Source organism: Cupressus sempervirens, chromosome 4 (assembly GCF_028749045.1).
Source record: "Cupressus sempervirens isolate cs-2001-9-10 chromosome 4, ASM2874904v1, whole genome shotgun sequence".
NCBI lineage: Eukaryota > Viridiplantae > Streptophyta > Pinopsida > Cupressales > Cupressaceae > Cupressus > Cupressus sempervirens.
This window is the reverse complement of record NC_143121.1, coordinates 724,912,678-724,939,482: the sequence shown is the minus strand read 5'-3', so window position 1 is coordinate 724,939,482 and position 26,805 is coordinate 724,912,678. Positions and strand designations below refer to the sequence as shown.

Genomic DNA, 26,805 nt, shown 5'->3' with positions numbered 1-26,805 from the left:
TGTGTGCTACACCATTGTGGGCTTATCCTCACATCATCGCACTTAATTCCGTGCTTAATGGAGGATAACTCATATCTGGTGGACATGTGCCTGGTTATATGACTTATCATGATGCTGACTTCTATGCATTCTAGAAGCTCTCCTGAGGCCTTTATATACAGGCACTCCTAGTGTACTCTCAAGCTGGCATATTGAATGAATATCGTCATTCTGATCATACTCTCTATTTTGGTCTACTGTGTGCTTGTGTTTGAGTGCCTTGGTCTTGGGTGAATTTTGGCCTAAGCCAAATTCTTACAGATTCTATGGATGCAATTACATGTAATCATGACTTGATGCAATCATGCAATTAGGTTAAGAGGATGAGATTACATGTGAGTGGGTTTGGAAAATAGGTGTATATGTAAATGCATATTAAGGATGGGATTACATGTAATTGCGGACGGAGAACAAGATTACATGTAATCGCATGGACATGGAATGAAATGATGCTCTTGCATGAAATGATGAAAGGTGGAGTGAAGTGAAATGCACTTAATTTCTTGGGAAATAACTTGCAACTTCTTTCGAAAGAAGAAAAACGAAAAAGTAAGCAAACAGACAATCAAAACAAGCACAAAACAAATACATACCTTTGGTTTTAGACTCAAACATGTTAACAAGAAAGATGCTTTTAAGTGCAAATTCGAATTTGGAGTTTGGGGAAAATTCGAAAGTGTGAAAATGAGTGTTTTCATCATATTTAAGGCAAAATGCACTTCTCATGGCATATCTATGAACAAGTGTGCAACATCAAGCTAAAATATGCATAAAAATAGCAAGATAAACATGAATTAATAAGCAAGTTTGAAAATGTCCACTTACTTGGAAATCAAGGAGCCAAAATAGCAAGTTTTATAGACTTGAAGACCAATTCTTCCTCAAATCTGGATTTACAAACAACTATTTGACTTCCTCCACACTTGCAAATAATGGATGATTAATGGACATTCAATGGCCAGATTTGGCATGAGAATACCAAAAACGTGGTCAAAGATCACCAATACATGAGACATTTTTGTAAAAAACCAAGTGTTGGGACATTTTTTGCAAAAATGTGGTCTTTTTCTGCTATGAAACAAGTCAATTTTGCTATGGGAATGCAAAACCATGTTCATAGATTACATAAATATGGATTTAAACCCTAAAATGATTCATTTGTGGTAAAAAATGTGATTCAAAACTCTCAAATTCGGGGCATTTTTGTAAAAACGTGATTCATAGAGGACATGAAATGGAGCATTTTTGACTTTTCAAGGCAAAAATGGGTTAACCAACAACAATGGCATGGGTTGAAATGCCAAAACGATTCCTTCTTGAGCAAAAACATGACAAAAATGCCCCAAATCTGCGCATTTTTCACTAAAATGTGGCTCCAAAATGCAATAAAATGAGCCATTTTTTGCAAGAAATCCAATGTTTAGTGCATGAAAATGCAACAAGATGCGAAAACAACCCTAGTTGGAGAGATTTCGAGCCACACAATGGGGAAATCTAGGCATTTTTGATGAAAAATGTGTTCTTGGAGGAGGAAAACATTAAGTTTTTTGCCCTTGAATCTTCAAATTCGGGCTCACCTTTTGCAAATGCATGAATTACATGCAAAACACATTCTCTAGGAGAGATTACATGCTTTAAAATGTATGTCTATGCCTTTTTCATGCCAAACACCTTCTTGAGGAGTGTTTGCATGTTTTAAAATGTGTATTTGGTCAAAAATGCACTCTTGGAGTGCTATTACACATTTTAAAAACAAATAACTTGCCCATGTAAAACACACTCTTGGAGTGCAATGACATGTTTTAAAAATATGCTATATGCCCTCAAGATGCAAAACACACTCTTGGAGGAGCATTGCATACTTTAAAAACTTGAAAATGCATCTCTTTTAGTGCAAAACGCACTCTCTAGAGGTGTTTGCACATTTTAAAAACTTGAATATGCATTGTTGACTCTAGAAGAGTGATTGCATATTTTAAGTTGAAGGCATTTACATGCCTTGAGTTCAAAAACACATTCTCTAGGAGCATTTGCATATTTTATATGTAAATGGCTTAAAAGACATGTTTGTACAACTTAAGTGATCAATTAAGCACATGTTAAATTATTTTATGAAGAAATTTCACTTAATTGGGTCATAAATGATATTTACAGCATATAGTTTTATATATAATGTGCAAATATCATTCAAAAAATAATATTTACTAAGATGTTTTGAATTAAAACTCAAAAATTAAATCAAACTATATAGTTAATATAGTCACTAAAGTGAAAAATTAAAAAACAACTCAACTCGAAAATATAACATGAAGTGCTCTATAGTTACTTTAAGTGATAAATTTAAATGATAAAGTAACTTAAAAACATACCATAAAGTGATTTTAAGTTATATTTTTTTTGAAAAAGTGGATGTCAACATTAAAATATAACATGCTTTTTAAAATCATGCAGATCTGGAGAGTCCACTTTTTGGGCACTAAAATGATCATATCTTTTGATTGCTAACTCCAATTAAGCCCTAAGGTAGACTGAATCGAAGGGAAAATCGAAAGCAATGATTTGAGCAAAGCCAAAAGACCAAAACCTAACAAACACACTCAAAAACGAGAAAAATGACATTGAAGGCTTCAAAAATCAAGCACAGACTCAACAAATAGAAAAACTAAAAATACTTGATGAAAGCCTTCAGTAAAAGGATTCATTATATCAATTGGAGTTGATTTGTTGATCAATATTATCCAATTAAATAACGAATGAACCAAAGTAACGTGACTTGGACCTAGCTCGAACTCGACAAGGGTAACTTGACTCGTGACCCGACTTAGACTCGCCAATGACTCAACAAAGTGAAAAAACCTCAAAATTTTGAGATTTTTTAGGATTTAAAGAACATTCCATGCACCCATTATTGAATAAAGCTTAAATACACAATAACATCATGAAATAGAAGGTAATTTGATCACAATGCACATACTTAAAAGTTAAACATACATCGATTACATAAGTACAAAGGTAAATTGCTAAATATTAAAATTTAAATAGTAGCTGAAGGAAATAGAAAAGTAAAACATAGAATCATAGATATATAAAATGATAAATCCATGAAACCCATCAAAATGTATATGAAATCCATGAAATCCAACACATCAATAGTCATCATCAAATGTTCCAAATTCCGATCATATGTTAAGTTAAACAAAAAGTTAAAACAAGACTATAGCTATGACTCCTAGTCCTCATCCTCATCGTCATCCTCATCCTCATCCCCAATCTAACCTCAGGCTCAGTATAATCTATAAAATGCCTCTTAGTAAGGTGTCTTAGGTAGGTCCTGGATGACTGATTAGCCATAGCATCAGCTTGTGAGGTGCCTCTAGGATCAACTATAGTCTCAGCCAGTGCCTACAAGGTGCCACTAGGAACAATTGTAGCTCTCTGGTCCTTTGCTGCCATAGCCACGACCTCAGCCTCTCTGTCTGCCTCGTCAACCAACTCTAGGTCCTCATCATCAAAGACAGGATCAATAGCCTCAGTGACCCACTCAGACTTTGGATCAACCTCCTCTAAAGTAATCGGAGAGGTGTCACTATCCAAAATCTCCTTAGTCCTAATGCGCAAGTTGTAATGCACAAAGACTAGCTTATTCATTTTTTCCATAGACAACCTGTTACGCCTCTTCGAGTGGATGTGCTCGAACATGCTCCAGTTGCGCTCACATCCAGAAGCGCTACTTGGCTGGCTCATTATGCGGATGGCGATTTGCTGAAGGTTTTTGGTTGAAGGCCCACACATTTGCTACCATCTATTTGAATTTTGAAAAAAGGAAAAGAAAAAAATATTAGTCTCATTTCAAAATTTGAACTTTAAAGTTAGAAATTTAGAAACTAGATTGTATAAGGCTTAAGCTGCATTTTTACCTAGCTGCAATTTTGTACGACCTTCTTTACAAATTTGACTTGGAAAAATGGGTCTTGTTGCGTTATTATAGGCATCCATCTCAAACAATATATCTGTGGCATTAGTGGCCATCTTCGATATCACAGTGTATAGGCCACTAAGAACCTCATCATTTGCCTTGAAATCTTCACGGAAATGGTATGCTGGATTGAGGTAATAGGCTGCTATGTGGATGGGCTTATGAAGCTGATTTTGCCATCTCGTATCAATTATGTCTTAAGTAGGGCCATACTTGTCCTCAACTCCTACATATTTGGCCTTAATAGCCTCCTTGGCCCTATCCATGCCCTCATATATGTAGCCCATAGCGGGCTTCTCCCCATCAACAACTCGTAGGAGGGCTATAAGGGGCCCAGTGATCTACAAAACAATTTAGTGAATGATAAAATTTTGCAAAGTTGCACAATGAAAATATAAAATAAAAATATGTATGAGATAAATTAATTTATAAAATTTTAAGACTTAAGCTTTTAAAATTTAAATTACCTCCACAATCTTCTTACATGGCTCCCAAAAACCACCTTCATCATAAATGCATTTCGTTGCATCTATCTCTGCAAGGGTGGTGGCAAAGAAGGAGGAACTCCATTGTGGACCAACAAACATGCACCTCAAAGCTAACCTTGGACTTAGCAAGGATTTTAGTGTGATAAAATTGGAGGCAAATCTTGTGATACCGGGACGAGCCAACTCCTTTCCCTTCGTGTATTACCTCATAATGCTGAGGACCAAGGCATGATTATAGATGAACTTGCAAAGATTTTTGGCCTTAGCAATACATGATTTCACCCATTCAAGCTTGCTAATATCCTCGAACATGAGGTCGAGTCAATGGGCTACACATGGAGTCCAAAAGATTCTTGGGTGTCTCTTCATCAAAAGTTTTCTTGTAGCAATTTTAAATTAGTTAGTAAATAGTTAAAAATTTAGATGTGTTAAAAAACTTAAGTTTCAAAATTTAATGAAAAACTAAAATAATAATTTTTTTAGAACCTAGAAGTCAAAATTTTACTTGCAGCAATATAATTAGTTGCATTATCAATCACCACTTGGACAACATTCTCTTCCCCCACCTCCCTTATGACCTCAATAGCCTCACATAAGAATTTTGCATTTTTGACATGTGAGGAAGCATCTATAGACATAAAAAACATGGTGGATCCTGAAAGTGAAAATTAAACAAAATAATTATCATTGAATAGCAAACAATAAAACAAAATTTTAGTTATTCGATCATACATCAAATTTTAGACTTCAAGAAGTAGAGGATGATGAATTACCTTTGCTAGAAACAAGAAAATTGAGGAGAGTCCTATTCCTCCTATTTGTCCATCCACCCGTCATAATGGTACACCCCCTTTGGCTCCAAATCTTTCTATAGTCTCCAACTCAAGTTTCATCTCCTCAACCATTTTTAGTAAGAGGGGACCACTCAACTCATCTTCAGTGTGGGCTTTAAACCCCGCACCACAACTGAAAAACACATCAATCATCCCCTGCCAATAAGGAGCTTTGTTACATTTATAAAAACATTTTAACTAGCATATTTCAATATCAAGTTAAAATTATAAAATTTTATTTTAAAAATTGAATTTAAAACTTAAAACGTAAAACAATCAAATATAAATGAAGTTGAAGTACTTGGTTGCTATAAATGGAATGTTGCAGACATACCAAAACTTGCAAATTGCTCTTTTTCTAGCTTCATGGATCTTCCTATTCCAGACCAAGCTCTCAAGTGAGGGTTGTGCACCAGGAGTGGAACGTGGTACAAAAAAATTGTCCAACCTAGATTTTTTGACTCTAGGACCAAAGGTAATGCTAGTTTACTAGTAGGGGCAGCGCCACTAGCAATGCAAGGAATAGATGTAGAAGAAGTACAACTAGCAAAAGCACTAGGACGATAGGTGGGAAGGGAAGCACCTTCTCCAACACAACCTATTGAACCTAGAGGTGTAAAACTAGATACAAAAGCACATCTAGATGAGCGTGGAAGGGAATTGGAACCAATTTGAGTCAACTCTGCTAATTGTTTTTGTTTTAATTCCTTTTCTTGTTCATATTTTTCTAAGGCAACGTAACAAAAACGTTTAACCTCAGGAGTTGCAACTTTACAAGGCTCAGCATCATAACCACGTATGCCAACAATATGTATTTCAATCTATTTATCCCCCCCACTATTAACGACCTTACAAAATAGGGATTTTGTTTGAGTTCTACCTCTACTCGGAAATTCTATGGTGTACTTCCAACACTAATATTTTTTAATGCCTTTAGAGAGCTTGGGTTTTTTAGCTGGAGGAGCCATTATGAGTAAGGAAAAATGTCAAAGTTGCTGCAATAAGACATTTTACACCAAAATATTACCATTTAAGCATTGTGTTTTATGAAGATCTAAAGTAAAACAAAACCCCTAAACATACAAAAAAAATTCATCCAAAAAACCATAAGTGTAGAGAAAAAATCATCAAAATCCAAAAAGTCAGCTCTTAACTCTTTGAAATGAGTTGAGGAAGTGTTGAGAACAGCTCCTATAAACTCCTTGACGATCTAAATGCAAGCCTATAGGTGCTCCAATGTCACAAATGCAAGCTCTTCTCCTCATCCTTTCAGCTGGTTGCAAAACAATGACACACTCTCTCTCTCTCTCTCTCTCTCTCTCTCTCTCTCTCTCTCTCTCTCTCTCACTCTCTCTCACAATAGAGTGTTATGAAAGCTTTTTTAGGGTCTTAAGGATAAAAAAGAACCAAAAAATATATTAAAAAATTAAGCATTTTTTAATGTTTTAACTCACTTGGACTTTGACTGACTCGACCGGGTCATGATTTTCGTGCCCCATGAGTCACACCTTGGCTCACGAGTCAAGTGAGTCACCCTCCTTGACCCATTGTGCCCAAGTCACTGGTCCTTTTGAATCGGCAAGCCCTCCCTGACTTGTTGACTCATGAGACTTGCCGACTTGTAGTGAGTCTCGTTACTCTGGAATGAACTAAGAGAAATGCGAAACTAAGTTGAAAATGTATTGTACTATTACCTACATCTTGTGGTGAGAAAATGCAGGACAACGATTCTCTCTAAGTTGGAATAAATAGAAATATATTTGTCCAAAGTAGACCAAAGATAGATTGGAGGCTTCTTAATTGGGCTTTGCAACCCTCAACATTTGTTTTGATTCAACAAAAGTTTATGGAACATTGACATAAAGATGTTAGACTTGTAGTTGCTTCATGTCTCAGTGAGATTACATGGATAACAACTCTAGTAGCAGTCTATAATGATGATGTACTAAGGAAGGTTCTACAATTGATTGTGAAGAGCTTATAGGGGTTGTATGACGACAAAGGCCCTACCTTTGTTAAGAGGGCTAAAATTTTAGAAATCATGTCAAGAGTTAGATTAGTTGCTATTATGATTGACATTGAATGTAATGATTTGATTCCTCAAATGTTTCAATGCCTTTTGATTGAAATCAGGAAGCATCATCAAGACAATGTGAGAGCATGTATGCTCCATAATATCCTTTATCTTAGGTGAGGATGATGAAATATGTGAGCAGTTGCAATCATACTTGTTAACCATTTGGAGGGAGGAATAAGCTGTATAGCTCTTAAAAAGATTGGTTGAACATAAAATTGAAAGGTTTAAGGAACACACGACTGAAAATGAATTAATCTCAAAGGGCTTACAGGTTGTAGGAACTCTCCAAAATAGTAAGAACCAAATGAGGAGCAGATTTGTTTTACATGCCAGAAGATTTGAACACCTAATCACATTTGTGGGGAATGTAATGTCCCATTTTTTTATTTATTGTTTTTGGGAGGAATTAATTATAAAGTTATCAATTAAAAAATATATATTATAAGGTAACTTTATAAATAAAATAAAATAAAATAAAGCTTCTAGAGGTTGCTGGAAGAAGCGGAGAAAAATTAAAAAGGGGAGGCCGACCTATCAAGGAAAAAAGAATAAATAGGCATTGAGGGCTCATTGTCTATCATCGAGATTTATTATTGATTTTGCTTATGTGCATTGTGGAGCCTAGGGTTTCTGCAAATAGTCACAATTGGCCATTGAGAACGAAAACTCTCAATTGGTACGCAATTTTGAGGGTGTGAGAGATCACTTGAATTATTGTAGCTATGGGAAGGATATTTCAGTCCTTTCATTTGTGCTTAATTGCTGATTTGGAGTTTCCAGTGGAGTTGCACTTTCACCATATCATCTACAGCATTCAGTCTCCACCATTTGATCAATCCAGGTTCTTTATTTCAATCTGTAGTTGCAACAAGTTCTCAATTTGTATAAAGCTAGTTAGGGTTTCTTTGTAATGTGCTATGTCATAATGTTTTGGTGCTGAAATTTTCCATATCATTTGTAAAAACATGTGATTTTCATTGAATGAATACATTGGCACTGCTATTTCTTTTATTTCAGCAATATATTTTAGCAGTGTGTTAAATCTAGAGTTTGTTTAGTGGCCTATTGGTACGGGTCATTACAGGGAAAGTGAGGATGATAAGTCAGCCAAAGAGGAATGGACCAACAATGAAGAAAAATAAAATTTCACGACTTACAAAATATTGGAAATGCTTGTGAGGAGATGGATTCATCTGTTATTGATAAGGGATGTAAAAATCTCTACATTTGTGATTTGGAGGTTATTATTGACAAACATTTTGATGAGGATGGTCTTACTAAAGGAGAGAGTGTGTTGGAGTCTTCACTTGATTAGAATTTGCTTGAAAATGATGACATAGCAGCAGCTGTAATTTTGCATGTAGATTAGTCAAACAAGGATGTGGAGGCCTATGATGTCATTGATAACACCTGTAAAAGGTATGATGAATCATGTGTTCTTTATAGCAGCAGCTCACTTATGCATGATAGTGATTTAGAGGACCAATCAAAGAGACAATTTCATGATGATGGTATTTTGGATGATCAATTGGAAATTGCATTTCAAAATGACAATGGTACTTTGAAGAATCAACTGAAAGTTACTGATGATATAGTTGTTGCAGTTTTAGTACGCCATGATAACAATCACAGGATCATTGAAGATATATACAGGAAGACTCATATGGGAATAAGACAAAGTGGTATGGAAGGTGATACTTATGTTGTTGACTTGCAGGTGGTCAAAGTAGTCTTTGAATCTTTGAAATCAGATTATTTATGTCTACTTTCAGACATGGATTAAATTTTAAGGGTTGCTGAAGTCTATGCTGATAAAATGAGGAAAAAGGAGGATGAGGTGATCCAACATATATGGGAAAACTTGACAACATACGAGGAAAAACTCAAGTTTGTTGTATGCTGTCAAGTTAGTATGGATGCAAATTTTGGGGAAGACTTGGCATCTAGGAAGTCTCATGAGCTCATTCAAATAACAGAGGATGAGTAGGAAATTCTAAAGGACGAGTCTTTGCATCGAGAGATACTGGTTTTTTTCCAATCTAGAACAAGAGGCTTTAGAAGAGACTTTAGCCCCTTCTTTTGTAGGGATGCCTTGATGGGGTCACTTAGACTTTGAAGGACTCTCAAGAGCCAATTTAGGTTCATAGGAGCACATTTAGGGAGAGTAAGCATCCCAAGAAGTTTCAAAATTACATGGCATTGTTGAGTGACTCCTTAGTTTTAGAGCCTTTCAACTTCTAGAAAGTAATAGAGTAGAAGGTTTGGTAGGATGCTATGGTTAGAAAGTAATTGAACAGTAGGTTTGGTAGGATGCTATGGTGGAGGTATACACATCCATTATTAAAAATGATGTATAGGACATTGTGCTAAGACCAAAAGGGAAACTAGTTGTGATTTCTAAGTGGCTTTATGGAATGTAGCATGCTGCGTGGAACTCTTTAGTTAATATTCTCCAAGAAAAATATATCATCCTTGTACCCTTGATCATTCTTGAGGTTACAAAGGTGGTTGCACACTTGAAACTTATTGGTTTCTACTTAAACTATTTCTAGCGAGTCCAATTTCGATAACTATTTTTAAATGGGTTAGCATTTAAGAGTGTTTTCTAATTTAATATTAGTTTATTAAACACTTTTTAATAATAGTACTTTGCTAATCCATAATTAGAAATTACAGGGCTCAACATAATACACTACTGTATTCTTTAGCTTTGGGAAGTGGGAGTAGGCTAGTGGTTTTCTCCATATCACTATTTCAGAAAGGAGTACATGATGTCAAAGTCCAGAAGTGTTGAGTTGCTGATATTTGTAATTTGTTTGTCAATTTTAATTTCATAAGTAAACAAAAATTATCAGTGATTATTAATCTTTTTTTTCAGTTATTTTTCTGTTGGAGAGAAAGTTACATTACAAAATTAATTCCTAAACATTGAGGCTTTTTACCCCTTACGAACACAGCCACACACACAAATGCACATGGCTTCACACATGCAGATGACATGAGCACCCATCTCCTAGCCCACTATTTACATTCACAGAGTCACATCCATACACACACATAGGCAGATACTTTCACACATGCTACTGCCATTTATAGGTAGGCTTATTCTACAATTTTTTAATATCCATAGAAATGTATTAATAAATACATATTTTCAGAGGTAATTGAGTTTCAGGTGATAGAAAATGTCATCCGTTACATTGTTTGATTGGAAGGTCAGAAAACAGAGCTTTATGTATTTACTTTGAGACACACATATAGACAAACATATCCACATATATTGCTGCACCTATGGTCGGTAGGTTTCCTTCTACAATTTGAATATCTGGATCAAAATATCTATTAATTAAGCTCTAAATATTTCCTAAGGCAGCTTTGTTTCAGGTGATGGAGAATGGCATCCATTACATTGTTTCACTGGAAGGTCAAAAGACTGGGTTTTATGCAGATCAGCGTGATAATCGGCTTTTGGTGCGTTCACTTTCGAAGGGTAGGACAGTTCTTGATCTGTGCTGTTACAGTGGAGGCTTTGCACTCAATGCTGCTTTTGGAGGTGCTGCTCATGTTACTGGTATGTAGCTTCTGAAACCTTCTATATGTTCTGCCTTTGTCAACATTCAATCTGTCCATTATAAGCATTTTTCATATCTCATTTGTAGTTGGGATGAAAAACTGAATGTTTTGAATAATGTGCAGAAATATCTATTGTAATTGACGATCTCTTTCTTACTTAGAAAGTCATTTTTGTATAAAAAGAAATATATCTGCATTTTTTGTTTGAAATACTTTAGAACAGAGCCTGTAGTTTACTATTGATTTTATAAATAATACAAAGTAGAAAACTAAAAAGCTAGCCAAATTCGCAACAGTAAAATTAATCTCTTTGTTCCCCTCTTCTAATCCTTTTCAATTGTGTCTATTAGGTATTGATTCTTCATCACCTGCTCTAAAGCTTGCAGAGGAAAATTACAAACTAAACAATTTTGACCCTAGCAGAATCTCTTTTTTGAAGGAAGATGCAACTGATTTTATGAAAGTAGCACTTTCAGATGGAAAATCTTGGGATTTGATTATCTTGGATCCACCAAAATTAGCACCAAGTCACAAGGTTTGTCAATTCTGAATTGAATCATGCATTGAATAGAAAATTACATCTCACATTCAATAGAAAATCCAATAGTTCTATAATCTATTCATGCTCGATATTGGGGATAAACCATGTCTGTAGTAGATCCTATATCGGATACCTTTCTTGTTTGTTCAATCTTATATGCTTTATTTTCTACTCCTTAAGATAAACTTTAGAAGGTTACATGAAAATTCCTATCAGACAATCTATGCGAGGATCAAAATATGACTGCCACTTGTTGGTCATCATTAAATATTTTTTGACTTATTACTAAAAGGGGTTATTTAATGATCATAAAGTCAAATTATAAAGTGCATATGGGGGATAATGTAAAGTGCCAATTTAAAGGGTGATTTAAGTGATTATTAAAATACCTGATGTTATTTTGTTGTGCACCAAATGGAGGGAAATATAATGAAATATTACATTTCAAATATATCAAAAGCAAGCACAACAAAAGCTAAATATTTTTAAATTATAAGAAGTATATTTGTGAAGATACATATCTATTTCTCTTGGAGAATCATAAAAAGCCAAGAAAACAGAAAATCCATTCATTCTATGATATTGCATTTTTGTTGATTGTGTGAAGAGAATTCTGCAAGGGTTTGCAGTAGTATTTAGCTTGAGGAATTGTGAATTTTTCCACTTATTGGCACTCTGAATTGGTGAGATATCTAGTGAAATTGTGCGATGGCGATGGCTCTATAACAGAAGCCATGGATGTGCTTTAAATTGATGAAATTGGGTTTTGATTGAATGAAATTACAATCAGTTCGTTGCAAGGGTTAGAAGATCATTAAATAATATGGTTAGTCACCTGTAATAGCAGCATTTACGATTTTTTGAAAGTAACCGCTGGTAACAAGCAGCTGTGTAAGCCAATGATAGTGACGTGGATTGATTCAGAGGCACATTGGGCATTTTTTTGTGCTTCAATATACATTGGTAATTGGTGCCAAGGTTCACATTTATTCCAGAATACACCTGCAATACTGTTTGGGGATTTATTGCAAGCTATGATAATTTCCAGGTTTTTATAATTGCAAATAAGCTATATGTCAATGCATTTGATTATCATCGTATATATTTCAGTTTCCTAAATTGCAATAAGGGGAATTTTTGTGAATAGGTGCAATAGTGAATTTGAATGAAAATTGTATGATGAAATGCCTTTGAATAGTTTCGTACATTTTCAAAATGATATAATTGTCAAGTATTTGACAAGATGCCATGTTGAATACTAAGCTACTTTGAAGGATATTACCTAGTTGTTTGCAAGTCCATCTCGTTGAAAAATCAGATTATTGGTGAAACCAACTTATTAGTTTGCATGCAAAACGTTCGACAAAATGTCAAACATCGAAAATTGAAACAAATCCATTGTTTGTTAGAGTTAGAACCTACAAGAGTTCTCATAGAGCTTAGTTTAGGGTAATATTATATCATCTTTTTGTTGTTGTTTATTTAACGTCTATTCATCATTTATTAACTACTCTAAAAATTATATATTATTATTATTTAATTATATATATATATATATATCTATCTATCTATCTATATATATATTTGTTTTATCAGTTTAATTATTATTATATTGATGTGTTTTAACTTAAAAAATAAAAATTAAACTGCTTAAGCCATAATTTTATTAAATTAAAAATGGTTTTAACTTTTCACAATAATCTCCGTTCACAGTGCAAGCACCAGGGGAACAAGAACGGGGAAGAAAACCCCTGGTGTAGCCTGGAACCAAGGACCTGTAAGCATGTACAATTGTTTAACTTTGAGGCTTTGAGGTGGTATAACGCCTTAATCAAGAGTTCATATAAACACTGTTTACCCACAACAGATCAGATATCAAGTGCCTTAATTAAGATGACTTGGGTAGGCATACCTACCCTTACATTAGAGAGAATTAACAGAGAGGGAAACTTGTCTGCTGAGGGCAAGTACTTACACACTAACTGTCCTGCAAAAAATCTGAATATACAATCATCTGAAAATCACAATACATTGGAACAGAACATAATAAGAACCCAATAGAAAAGACTAAGAATTTCACTTCCCCTTGGTCCGACTAAGGCCAGTGGCTTCATCACCTGAAATCTGCAAAATTAGTAACAACCATAGCATAAACCAACATTGCTGCGTTTTATGCAATGTATTAGTGAAAAGCATCCTTAAATGAGAAGATAAAGTTCTTATGAGAAGATATCTCCTAATCACAAAGGGGATTATCAAAAAGATAAAGCCAACATAGATGTGAATTCTTAAAATCAAACCTTTCCATAACACCTCTAAAGGATAATAATGAAGCCCCAAGCATTACTAATAAGTTCATTCATGAAAAGGACATCCGAGAAGAAGATTGAGATACTGATATAAGGGGGTAAACTAGTGACAATCATAAGCAGATCTACCTCAAACCAAAGTTTGTTTTTCTAGAGATAAACCAGCTTATAGAAGAACCAAATCATGTTAACCAAGATAAGCAGTATTGCCAGCATTGCGTTCCCATGACATTGTATGGAAGTGAAATACCTGAACAAGAGCATTATTATACCATCATCAAGTATGAGAAAGAAACAGAACCAAATGATCTAAGTGTCAGAGAGTTAAAATTTATAATTCCAGTTCAAAGACACTGAAAACAACATAACCTTCAATCGAAAGAAACCTACCTTTGCCAGCAGTATAATCCCAAATTACCTATTATCCAGTATAATTGAAAGCTTAGAAAGTCAAATTTAAGATTTTCATTGTTTAACTAAGGTAGATAATGCCCATGGAGTCGATAGAGAGAGCAATCCGATCAGACTTAAAAGAAGATAGAGTTACATACATACTAAACTTTAGAAAAAAGAAAACTAGAAAATTCCATGCAAACTGAAATCAAATACCACCATCAGTCATTGAGAACTGAAGAGATGACCAGGAATGCCATTCAAGCCCAATCCTAACAAAAGACTTATGGACATCATGAAATCCTGTAGCCATGGGCTTGTGACGAAGAAACCTAAGGGAAAACTAAAGCAGCATCTGAATGACCTCCAGAAAGGCTGAAAGCGGAGGGAGAACTGCAATCCGAAAGAAAGAAAGAACAAGAAACCCATTATCAATTCCAATGAAAAGACCAGTGTACCCTGATAAATCTTCTAACAATGGAATAACCATAGATAGAGAATCAAAAAATATTATTAAAACCCAAGTCGGAACCAATTGTTGCCAAAGATACTAGATAAGGGAAAGAACAAGCTATATAATAAAATATGCATAAAGTATAAAGAAGAAACGAATTAGAAATAGAACAAGCTAACACCATTAGCACCATAAAAGGAAAACCGTGAGAATAGAGCTGCTAACCAAATTAGTTAATACAGGGTAGTAAATAGAGTCATAACTGTAAGTAAAGTATGAACCTGAAGTTTTAAAAGTCCAGATCAAAATATGGTTGACCTAGTCTTCGAAAATGGTCTTTAAATAACTATAAAACCATATTATTGTCTAGAAGGCCCTAAGGAGGTAGTATCTAAGTAAAGAGACTGCATTAAACCCAATGACGAAGGATAATGAGGTCATCCTCTGCCTCATTCTCTTCCTCCAAATCCAACATCACTACTTGTGCCTTCGGCTTCCTCGGCTTGAGAATGTCCGACAGAATGACACAATATCATTCCACATCTATATCCTTGACACCATTCGACACATCATATCTTTCCACTTTGAGATAGTGAAACAACCACATTGACAAATGGGTCAAGATTATCTTCCTCCAACGTATCAAAAAATTAATACTGTGTTTCATCTCCCACGACGACCATCTTTTGCGACAAGATCATCTCGTGTGCGCGCATGTTCTCCACGGTGTTTCATGGCTTCTCTGATCATCGGTTGTGTGGGTGTATGTGCAGTTGTCATCGCTCGTTTGTCTGTTTTGTCTCTTTTTATTCTCACACAAGATCTAGTTTTTGTTCTGCTCTCCTCGTCTCTTCTTCTTCTCCTCTCGTGCAGGGTCTAGTTTTGGCTATTTTCTCTGATCACTTCGTGCTCAGGATTCACGTGCTTACTGGTTACTGGTGTCCTCCATTTCGTGATTTACTAGTGGTCGGATTGTGTATTGCCGGATCTGTGTGTTTAAGCAGGAGTTGCTTTAGACGTTGCCGGGTCTGTGTGTAGTGGCCAGTTCACGCGAGAGTTGCATCTGACGTTGCTGGCAGCCCTCTCACGCAATGCCATTACTTTCTTTGATTGTTCCGGCTCCCTTATGTAGGGTTCGAGGTTTTTGTGGTTTCTCAAGCCTTTGTTGCTTGGTATAGTTGATCTCAGCTGCTGCTCAGATTACTATTCAACTTGATCAAGGGATTTTCGGCTATCATTGATTGATTTTTCTGGCCTCCTCTATAGCCGTTAAGTGTCTGGTGTGCCTCAGTTTTAGGATGTTGTTGAAGATGACTGCAACGAGAGATGCAGGCTCATCACAATCACAACCTTTGACCTACCAGAGGCTCTACGACCGGGTTACCAAGCTGGAAATGGATAATCAAATGCTTAGAGAGAAAGTACTATCATTGACTGAGACAATTGCATAACTTAAACACGTCACAGGCTCGAATACTTCTCAGATCAAAGTCTTCTCTGATACTTTTACTTCTGAAACTGCAGGCTTAAAATCCCATCTGGAATCCAATCCATTATCAAGTAGCTAGAAGGATTAGTTACTATCAAAGTACAACAATCAAAAATTGCAGCAAAACACTCCTCAGATTGAGGATGAATGTGTGAGACGAGCTCGTGAGTTCAACCTCCGAATATGTGGTCTCCCTCCCACTTCAGAATCTCTCTCTGCTGGACGTTCTTTCCTTAGTGATCAACTTGGTATCTCCAACATCATATTGGACAAATGCTGGATTGGTCATGGTGACATCCTTTTCATCTGGTTTCTCACCTTCTTGGATAGGCTCCGTGCCCTCAGGGCGAAGAGGAAGCTGTTTTTTGTCCCTTCTAAGATTATTCTAGATGAAGATCTGACGAAGGCTCAGGTTATAGAGCTGAAACATGCTCGTGGTATTGTTGCAAATGCTAGACAGGTTGGAAAATGGGCAGTTATTAGAAATATCAAAGCAGTTATTCGGGATTCCCCTTGTTACATCCCAAATTTTGCCCTAATTTTAAATTTGATCGTAACCATTGGTTTAACGAATTATTTCTTTTCCTAATCATGTGAAATGAGTTAGTTAATTATATACGTTGTATTAATTGTTAACAGAATTTCTTTTCCTAATCATGTGAAACAAGTTAGTTAATTAGATACATTGTACCAACTGATAACGAATTATTTCTTTCATGATCATGTGAAATGAGTTAGTTATTATAGACGTTGATGAAAATAAGCAAGCAACTATAACTGTCATTAGATGATTGACAATTGTATTGATTGGAATTAACAATCAATATATATAAATATATATTTTTCTTGAATTAATGTCTTGGCGAGAATGTTTTTGCTTGGGTGGTTGCAGGAAGAAGACTGAAGAGAGGGGAACCATTGCTAAATGGGATCATTGGAAGAGGATGGTCAATGGGTCTAGTTATCAGGATTGATAGGTATGACCTAAAATTGTATTGGAAAGGATACAAAGACTTGACCACAAGTTATATTAAGGGACCGCATGAGCTATTAGGAAAACAATATAATAAAAACTTAAAATAATCTAAATTAAATATAATTCATACATTTGAAGATTTATTATTGAATTTTCTTATTTAATCATTATTATAAACTCTTAAATATGAATACATATATATAAAAATGAAGTGGCACCAATAAATTATAATTATATAATCTATTGATGTCACCTCATCAATATACATACGTAAACGTACATAAGAGCTTATAATAAAAAAAATAAAAAAATTAAACTCTTCAACTTTTTAATTCTTTTTCCCTCTTTGTTTTCTCCTTTTTAAATTCAAATTTGTGAAGGATTCTAAAAGTCTCGATAACCGATGGTAGCCAAAAGGTCATGACTGACCATTAAAAAGTTCTTTTTGGAGATACCTTCTTCCTTTTTGCATTTCTTCTCTATTCTTTCCAATCTGCTACATCTTGATATTGAGCCCAGTGAATAACGTTTCAGCATATAACCATTTCCCAACTCCAAAAACCTATTCATTCCGATTTTCTTCTAAGACCAATTGCGTTGGGAGTTCCGAGTCGAGCAGTATGCAGCATAAGGTCAAGAATACTGGTCGGTGGACAGAGGAAATTGAGCCAGCAGTTAGGTCACGTGTTTTCTTGCTCTCTGAATTCAGTCGGTCTTCATATTTTCTTATTCCGTATATCAGCAGTACTATGTAGGAATCTTTACCATTAAAATTACTTGTTGAGTATTATGAATTGAGAACCGTATAGAAGGTGTAGTTAGATACATAATTTCCATCCTTTATCAGTACTAGAAACGGGCTGATATCTTGTCCTTTGATTTAAATCGAATGACCTTGAGATTGCTTAAATTTTGGATTGGAGGATAGAGAACTCAATTGAGTTGCATAAAACAATATCTTTGCATGTGAATATCATCTTTTCCAAAAAATCTTCAGAGAAGTAACTAATATCATAATGATCAAACACCGAGGAATTCACCAGCAAAGAAACCATGAAGGTGAAGAGGTGTAATTAAAATAGTTTAAACTTTTCAAGCACCTAGGATTCACTGGCAAAGAAGCCATGAATGGTGAAGAGGTGGAGATAACCTGCAAGAACCAAGAATGGAATCAGATATAAATAACCATGAAACAAAAAACACATAATAGCTCATGCATATCCTAATGATGAAACCTATTGTCAAGTCGAGTGGTGGAGATCGGGTTTACGAACCCAATTTGAAATCCTTGGCGAAGGTAGTTATAGGCATATGTGCCAATCATGAGATCTTTTTGTTTGTCCATAAGCTTCAGTTATTTAGGAATAACTGATGGGACACTCAAACCACTAGGTAGCTCGAATGGCTGGACTTTAGAACGTCCAAAGCCTAATCCCGAGGTAGGGAGGGTCGTTTTATTAAGTTAGGATGTGTGGGGATAAGTATGGTCCGAGTTTGAGAGGTTAAGCCTATGTCAATGCTTCTCCTCTCACTAATGTCGAGGCTTGAACAACATGACAAAGGGATTTCTTTAGTATTTCTATATGTCTCTTTTGCACTTTTACCTCTAGATCCATGGCAGAATAAATAGATAGTTTAGATTTCTAAAAGCATAAATTGAATGAATATATTAGTTGATATAGAAGATAGTTGTTACTTTACTTTCAGCTGAACATGTTATTAGTTAGTAATGGTTTAAATGTTGCAATGTTTTCATTTATTTATTTCGTTATAATAGTTGAATATAATTTGCAAATAGAATAGAAAATTGTTACTTCTTTCTAGTTAGATTCAGTTAATAGAAGTCATTGTCATTGTCATGTGTTTAAATTGGTTAGGAAAATTTGTTTGTTACACCCACCTAGTGGATGGGAGGTGAGACAGGCCTCCAAAACCAAATGACGGTCTCGCTAGCAGTCGGACAAGAGGGAGACCACCATGTGCTCTCTTCTTGTTAACTGCTGGAATGGTAATGGTTCTCTATGGTCATTACCTGGCCTCTTCCATGATGCGGTGGGGTCCGTTGATAAACTTGTCATCACTGAGACTCATGAGAGTCCCGTGCGTCCTCTTCTGGGGTTTACAAGGTATCAGTGGTTATCTATTTATAGAGAGGAGGTTCGTGCTTCCGATGGGGTTCGTGGGTTTGGTGGCATTGCTTCTCTGATTAGAGATGATATTCTCAACTTTACTTCTGTTGTCGACTCTGATGTGTATGCCAAATTTATGTGGGTCCATATTAATTGTAAGAGTCATCGCCAGGGAAATATCTTTATTGTTGTTTGCTATTTCTCGCCAACTTCCTCTCCTTATGCTATACATGGTACTGAGGACGAACCATGTATGTAGACCTTAATGAGTGTCTCTCAGTTCATTGCTTTGGGGGACATCATTATCCTTGGTGATCTCAATGCGCGGACCAAAGAACTCTAGCCTCCGCTTTATGACTGATGCTCTGATTCTATCTGCACCACAACGATTGATTCGACTACTTTGGGACTTTAGCGTATTTCTGATGACATTCTTGGGCCGATTTCCTGTTATGGTCGCCATCTTCTACAACTTTGTGAGTCCTCTGGGCTTGTGATCTTGAACAGTCTCTCATGCTTTCCAGGTTTGGAGCTCTTTACCTGTTGGCCTCATTGTGGGGGTGCTAGTGTTGTTGACTATGTCCTCACCTCTCCCTCCTTCGTTCCCTTCATTCATAGCTTCATCATCTTACGCCTTCCTCTTGCAAATCATGCTCTCCTTAGTATTCATATTTCTCGTCATTTGTCACCTCCTCTTCAACCTCCTCACCTCTTGCCTCCCGCTACCTGTCCCCCAACTTATTTCCGTTTTCAATTCCTTGACGGTGATAGTGAGCTCTTTTCATCTCATCTGGCAAGGCTTCTTAATCCTGCTTGTTTTAGTGATTCTTGTAAGGCCTCCTCCATGTTTGATTTGCATGCTGTGACCATTTGGAAGTCCGCCACCCTTTCTATCCCTCACCGCTCTTTGCTCTCCCTCAGAAGCAAACGTTGTAATACATGTCACATGAACCAATGGTTTGACGTTGACTGCAAAGCCTTCCATCGCTTAGTGCATTCCTCTTTCGAGGATCACTCCCCTACTTTTGCTCACTTGCATTCTTCTTACCTTCGTTTTCTTCGCTCTAAGAAACGATCCTTTATCGCCTCTTAGTGTAAATCCCTATGCTCCACACTTACCCGTTAACGCCCAACTTTTTTGGCACACGATGTTCCTCTCCACCCTCTGCCCTTGACTTTTGCTCCCTTACCTCTCACATCACAGCTCTTTGACTTTTTTGGGCATCCTTCTATCCACCCCTTCCGCCTCCATATGTCACTTGTTCAACCCTTCTAACATTTTCAAGGCCATCAAATCCATTCGATGTAGTAGAGTGGCAAATGAGGAGGGGTTTCAGGCTGAACTCTTCAAGTTTGGTGCTCCGGTTCTTGGCTCCTATCTCTCCATACTCTTTAATAGAGTGGTTTATACTGGTTTTCCTGTTTCTTGGTCAAGGCATCTAATTTATCCGATTCACAAGATAGGACTTGTTTTTGACCTTGGTAACTACAGGACCATTATGATCAGACACACGTTTGCCAAACTTTATGCTACAACCTTGAATGCTATGTTATCCAGAGAGCTTGATAGGAGAGGTTGTAGAGCTAGAGGCCAGGCTTGTTTCCAAGTGACTACCAGACTATGGATCACATTTTTACTTTACAAGCTATTATTGAGGAAGCTAGACACAGATCAATGAAAGTATACTACTACTTTGTTGATTTTCACAAGGCTTTTGATTATGTTCCTAGGATGACTCTATTTTAGAGGCTTCGTATGATTGGGATTTTGAAGATGCTAGTTACTGCGATAATGAGATTATATGAAAATGTGATGGGTAGATTCAAGACTCTTGCGGGTTTCTCAGTTCCAATCCATAGTACCATTGGGGTTAAACAAGGCTACCCTCTCTCCCCTACTTTGTTCAGTTTGTATATTGATGAGCTTGAGGACTTTCTTTTGAAGTCCTCTCTTCTAGGTGATGGATGCTACTTACATAAGGTCTTGACCTCCATTCTTCTTTTTGCGGATGATGTGGCTCTTCTTGCTTCTTCTCTTGAGAGTTTACAAAGGCTTCTTGATGATTTGGCTTCCTTTTGTGACCAGCGACAGCTTGTGGTTAACATGGGTAAAACTCGGGTTATGGTCTTCAATTACTTAAAGACCTCTCATCTTCATTTCTTCTTTCAGGGACAGGAGATTGAGATTACTTCTTCGTATATGTATTTGGGAGTGAAGTTTTCTGGACCCCGCTTCAAAATGAGACTGACAATCTAGTCCAGATTTAGTAAGGGTATGGGATCTCTACCTATGCTTGAGAAACAGTGTTTCAGACACCATTTTTAGGATACCTTGTCCAAGTTATTCCCTCTTAGACCCTCTTGTTTGACCGACTGTTCTTTATGGCTCAATGGTTTGGGGGCCTTCTCTCCTCGTCTTTGATTGGGCCTCGATCGAACGGGTACAAACATTGCTTCTACGACATATCATTAGATGTCACAGGTTCATTTCTCATAGTATTATTCTTGTTGAGTTTGGTGCTCATCCCTTCAAACTTGCAACCATTTTTGACTTGATTTGGTTCCTTCATCGCCTTCATGGTTTTGCGGATTCGGCTGGAGATCAAGATAGATACTCATACTTGGGGTACCGCTTCTCAGCTGTGACTGTGAGATCTGATACTAGCTCTCATGCTCGTTGTTTGTATGCGCAAACATGCTCTTTGTTGAGCTTGATCGGGATCGATATTGACTATCTCCATCTATACTAGTTTTTGTTGAATGCCCCTACTCATCTCCTCCTCTCTCATTAGGAGTTAAATGAGCATGTTAGATTGGATATCTACAGACAGTACATTATCACCACATGCACTAACCCTCCTAGTGGATTACGTCCGAGGATGGCCTTTTTATGCTGAGCACTTTATGGAGATCTATGATGGGGTTATTGTTCATCCTAGCTACCTCTATTGATGATGGTGTCATGCTCCGTGTATTTCTCTGGGGTCCTTCAGAGTTTGTTCTCATTGTCTTCGGGCTCAAACCGACCATCGTATTGACAGTGGTGAACAGATTTGTCAACTGTGTACTTTAGCAAAGGTTGAGATAGAGACACTTTATTTTTTGTTGCCCTATCTTTTATGAAATCAGAGGAAGATTTCATTGTCTGTTCTAGGACTGTTTTTCTCTGTCATCTTTCTTCAGTGACATTGACCAACAGTGTCTCACGCTTTTTCTTCAGGAGGCCACCTTGCGTTGTGATAGCACTTTACAATCACTTCTTCCTTCCCGACCTTCCTTTGATCAGCTCATTACTGCCTTTTTCTCACCCTTATCCCCGTTACGGGGTGTGAAAAGGCCGTCTAGTTCTAACTGTTCTACCAGTCATTCCAGAGCTGTAAGATCTTGCAACAGTTTCCTACGTCGGCGACACTCAACCAAGAGCTCACAGAGACAGATTAGGGCTCATGTTCTCCAACAATCTTATCCTTCTGTGGTTGATTTCTTTTCGGCAATGAAGGACTCCTAATCTTTGCCTTGGCTTTTCTCGACGCTTCTCTTTTCTCTTCTTGCTCTTGTTGTTTGTTTTTCTCGGACACCGTTTGGTGCTCCTGTTGTTGTCTATTGTCCTATTGTAAACTCTCAGTCCCATAGACCTTTTGTGGTCTTTTGTTGGACATTAATACTATTATCTTTACATATCTTATCTTATCTCAACCTAGATCACATCAAAAATTGCCCAATCCTTGAAACTAATAGAGTTTCTGGTAATTCCTTCTGTTTGCTCCAGCATACCCACATCCCCATTCATGTATAATTTTGAATATGGGATTTTTGTCCAACTGTTAATGCTATAAATTGCATTTTCTAAACCACCCAATAGATTCTCCGTAAAAAGGTTTCTATAGAGACTAACAACTCAATCCTTCAAAAAGTCCCCATATATCATGCATGCTGCAAATGAACCAATGACATCCCCATTCCAGTGCTAGGTAGGTTCACAGACAAAGTGAGGCTCATCTATAACTAATTCCATTGCATGCCTTGTTCAATCATCTACAGGTTTCAAGATTTTGTTCCATGTTCTGGCAAAACCCTTCCTTGAAAACCCAATTGCCTAGGATTGTATAGGTTAAAAACCTTGATGCTAGTTTCCATGGTTATGAATGAGAGAAAGGAGAATACAAGCCTGAAAGTATTTTTGGGATGTGGGAAGAAGCTACTCAAAGGTCATGACGAGAGAGTGAGGTACCCAAATTATAATAAAGCTAGGAACTGAAGATGAAGACAATTAAAAACCTCCGTCTTTAATACATATGTGTGAGAAGGTAATGTGTATCTCCCGCAATAAAATTTACATCATCCAATAACTTGTTTAAAATAAAGTATTTGAAGTCATGATAACGAACTTAGATAAGGGACTACTAATTCAATTAAGTTCTATAATAGTCTCTTTGTTAGCACCCCTATTAGCTAGCTCATCTACTTAACTATTGCCTTAATGGAAAATGTGCGAAATTTATTGATGTGTGTTTTATTATTATAATTCTAATTACATTTTATTATAATTTTTACCCTAATATTATTAAATTCTATGATAGAAAAGGGGACTTCATGCTTTTCTTAATCTTGTCATAATATTTGAGATAAGACTGAAATGCATCTAAGGTGTTTATACTTATAAAATCTAGTTCAAAGTAAAAAATATGTTCTATATAGAGATTTTCAAGGTTAATGTGACTTCCCTTATCAACAAAGTGTGTTTTTCCTTATTTATTACAATTTTCAATTAAATATTATAATTGGGAAATTGTTGAACATTTTCACACATTATCTTCTGATACAATATTAGACTGCACTATTAAATTTCCATAACCATTTTGCTTGGAAGTTGTGGCTGGATATCTGTTCCATAACATTTTTTTGGAACTTGCAAAAATGCTTGCCCCTTTTCAGATTGCTTCCTTTAATGCATAGAACTTACCATCATGGATTAGATTTGAATGTTCATTCAATGTTACCACTTACAACCACATTAGAGTTATGCTTTTGGCACAATTATTTGGTAAGAAGGCAGTTTGATATCAATCTATTTAGGAATCTCTGTTTTTGTCAGATACTTTTTAGAGTGATTTCAAAGTTTAAACAATAATTATTTCTATTCAAGAAATCATTGTCATCTAAAAAAAATGTGCATTATCTTAGTAAACTAATGAATTTCAAGTTGTGAGGTGAAAGTATGGTTGTATTATGAAAATTTTGAATATGTTTTCTTGTGATCAGAATGATACTTTTTGGGGTCGCATTGGACTTACATTCATAAATTCATTTGTTTTATAGGTTTTGCAACGTGCAGCAACTAAGTACCGTAATTTAAATGGTTTAGCAATGCGTCTAATCAAAAGAGGTGGCTTGCTTATGACTTGTTCTTGTTCGGGAGCAGTGACCCAAAGTGGGACATTTATAAGTATTTTGCAGGTCAATGATACTTGCTATTTTTTTTTTCTTTGTGCCTAGACATCACATTTACCATCATATTTGCATAATTCAGTTTCTTAGTAGTAGCGAATAATTGTTTTGTAATTCTCATCTATGCTTTGAAATATATTTTTCTATTTTCTTCCTAATTTTAGGAATGGGGTGAATATCATATCATAGATTTGTAGTTTAAATTTTATGTATGTTTGTCATGGTTGCAAATTTTGGATTCGGCAATGATTCAGCTGGCTCAAGTTTGTTTTTAAAAACTGAGGACTTACCAAAAAACATAGGAAAAAATTGGCATAATTTGGTCAGTCTAAAAAAGATTTGATAATATATAATTTCTTTTAAATATTCTTATAAAAGACATATGCTGAATTTGTAGAACATGTTGCTGATTTCCATCATATATCCTTGATGCCAAGAGATATCTTGTGATTCATGTCTATCCATGACTCCATAATGTCTACTAGGATTTTCCAAAATATCACAGCAAATTTATTAAGCAGTCCCATACTACCAACAGAGAAATCTTAATCAAGGTCCTCAGCTATTTTGCTTTCTATTGAGTATCCGCCGAGTAACAGGTAATTGGGTACGTGTACTAGTACCTGGCACACTTCCCAAGGGTAAGGGTATGAGTGCCCTTACAACATATATATACATATACGCATATGCATACATGTAAGTATACACTTAACCACATACACATTATATCCACATATACATATATACATACACACATGTACATATACATATGCATCTGTATATAGTATATACACATATATATGTGCATATGTTCTTATATACATATGTATATGGATACATATATTGTAATGTCCTGCCTCCATAATAAGATTTATTCAGAATAATATTAAATTATAAAAATAAGTAAAAAAATAATAATAAATTACTATGTACTATAAGGATGGACAATTGAGAATTACATTACAGAATTATTTGAATGCCTATCATTGTAGATGATTAAAGTAGGGAGGAGTTTGATATAATTTTAAATATTCCTAACTGATGTCTACAACAGTTGATATCGCAGCACAAGAAAATCATATGAATGGCAAAACTCTATGACAAAATATATTCCTGGAGGGCATCAACACTAGCATTGAATATTACTAATGACAACTCTAGCTACAATGAAGTTGTGGGGACCATCAAGGAACAATGAGGCAACAACTATAGATATAAAGGACAATCCAAACCCTAGATGTTAATTCTAGGGTAAACCATGTAATGTCCCCAAAGCAATGTCCCAATGGGGACATTACATTTATGTCTACTTATAGACATCTATATCCACATATATTCTTACACACACATATGTGCACACTATAAGATTTGGCTATCGAGATAGCTGCCCAAGATCTAGAGGCCTAATAGATAGCACAAGAACATGAGAATTTCAATATGACAATAATAAATCATATTCTCATTAAGAATGTAATAAAATGGAATGCATTTACAAAGGATACCCCTTTGTTAACTAGGACAAGGTGAGCCATAGGAAACATAAGATTATGACAAGTGTCTTAATCTTATGACATGATACATAAAGTGGTAATTTATTATCTACATAATGGGGAAAAGTGATGATGGGACAAGTTCATAAAAATTACCAGGCCATGTACAAATGGAATGTTATCTCTTGCAAATGAAGAGGAGAAAACGAAAACCCACTTGGGAAAAACTCCTCCCTAAAGGAGATAAAAATACAAATACTCTCAAAGAAGAATGAGAAGGACAAAACTTTGTGTGAGGAAAAGTCCCCCCAATAAGTGATCAAACATATCATGTAGCCTCCACTCAGTGTAGAATATGTACAAATAGTAGATGCTTGAAATTGGGTGTATAGAAGATGGTCCATGATTATTGAATAACATTCCTTCCCTTAGGATGAAACAAAACCAAAGGTGCATGTATGAAGTTTCTGCAATCCTTAAAGAAAGATGTAGGAAGAAATCTTAAAATGTAGGAAGTGTTTGAAAGTTGTTCAAGTGACCCCATGTCGATGATGAAAGTGTCCCCTTCAAATTAGGTGTATTAAGCCACA

General features: G+C 35.9%; 1 protein-coding gene across 2 annotated transcripts in view; it reads left to right on the top strand.

The window, feature by feature from the left end:
* LOC149563324 (S-adenosyl-L-methionine-dependent methyltransferases superfamily protein) overlaps nucleotides 1-26,805 on the top strand; it is a 113,327-nt gene that overhangs the window by 71,281 nt on the left and 15,241 nt on the right. For both annotated transcript variants that reach the window (XM_089826666.1, XM_089826667.1), the window contains exons 5-7: nucleotides 10,798-10,984; nucleotides 11,337-11,521; nucleotides 24,597-24,734. In XM_089826666.1, the coding sequence (XP_089682792.1) occupies nucleotides 10,798-10,984; nucleotides 11,337-11,521; nucleotides 24,597-24,734 (510 nt within the window). The remainder of the gene's footprint in view (nucleotides 1-10,797; nucleotides 10,985-11,336; nucleotides 11,522-24,596; nucleotides 24,735-26,805) is intronic.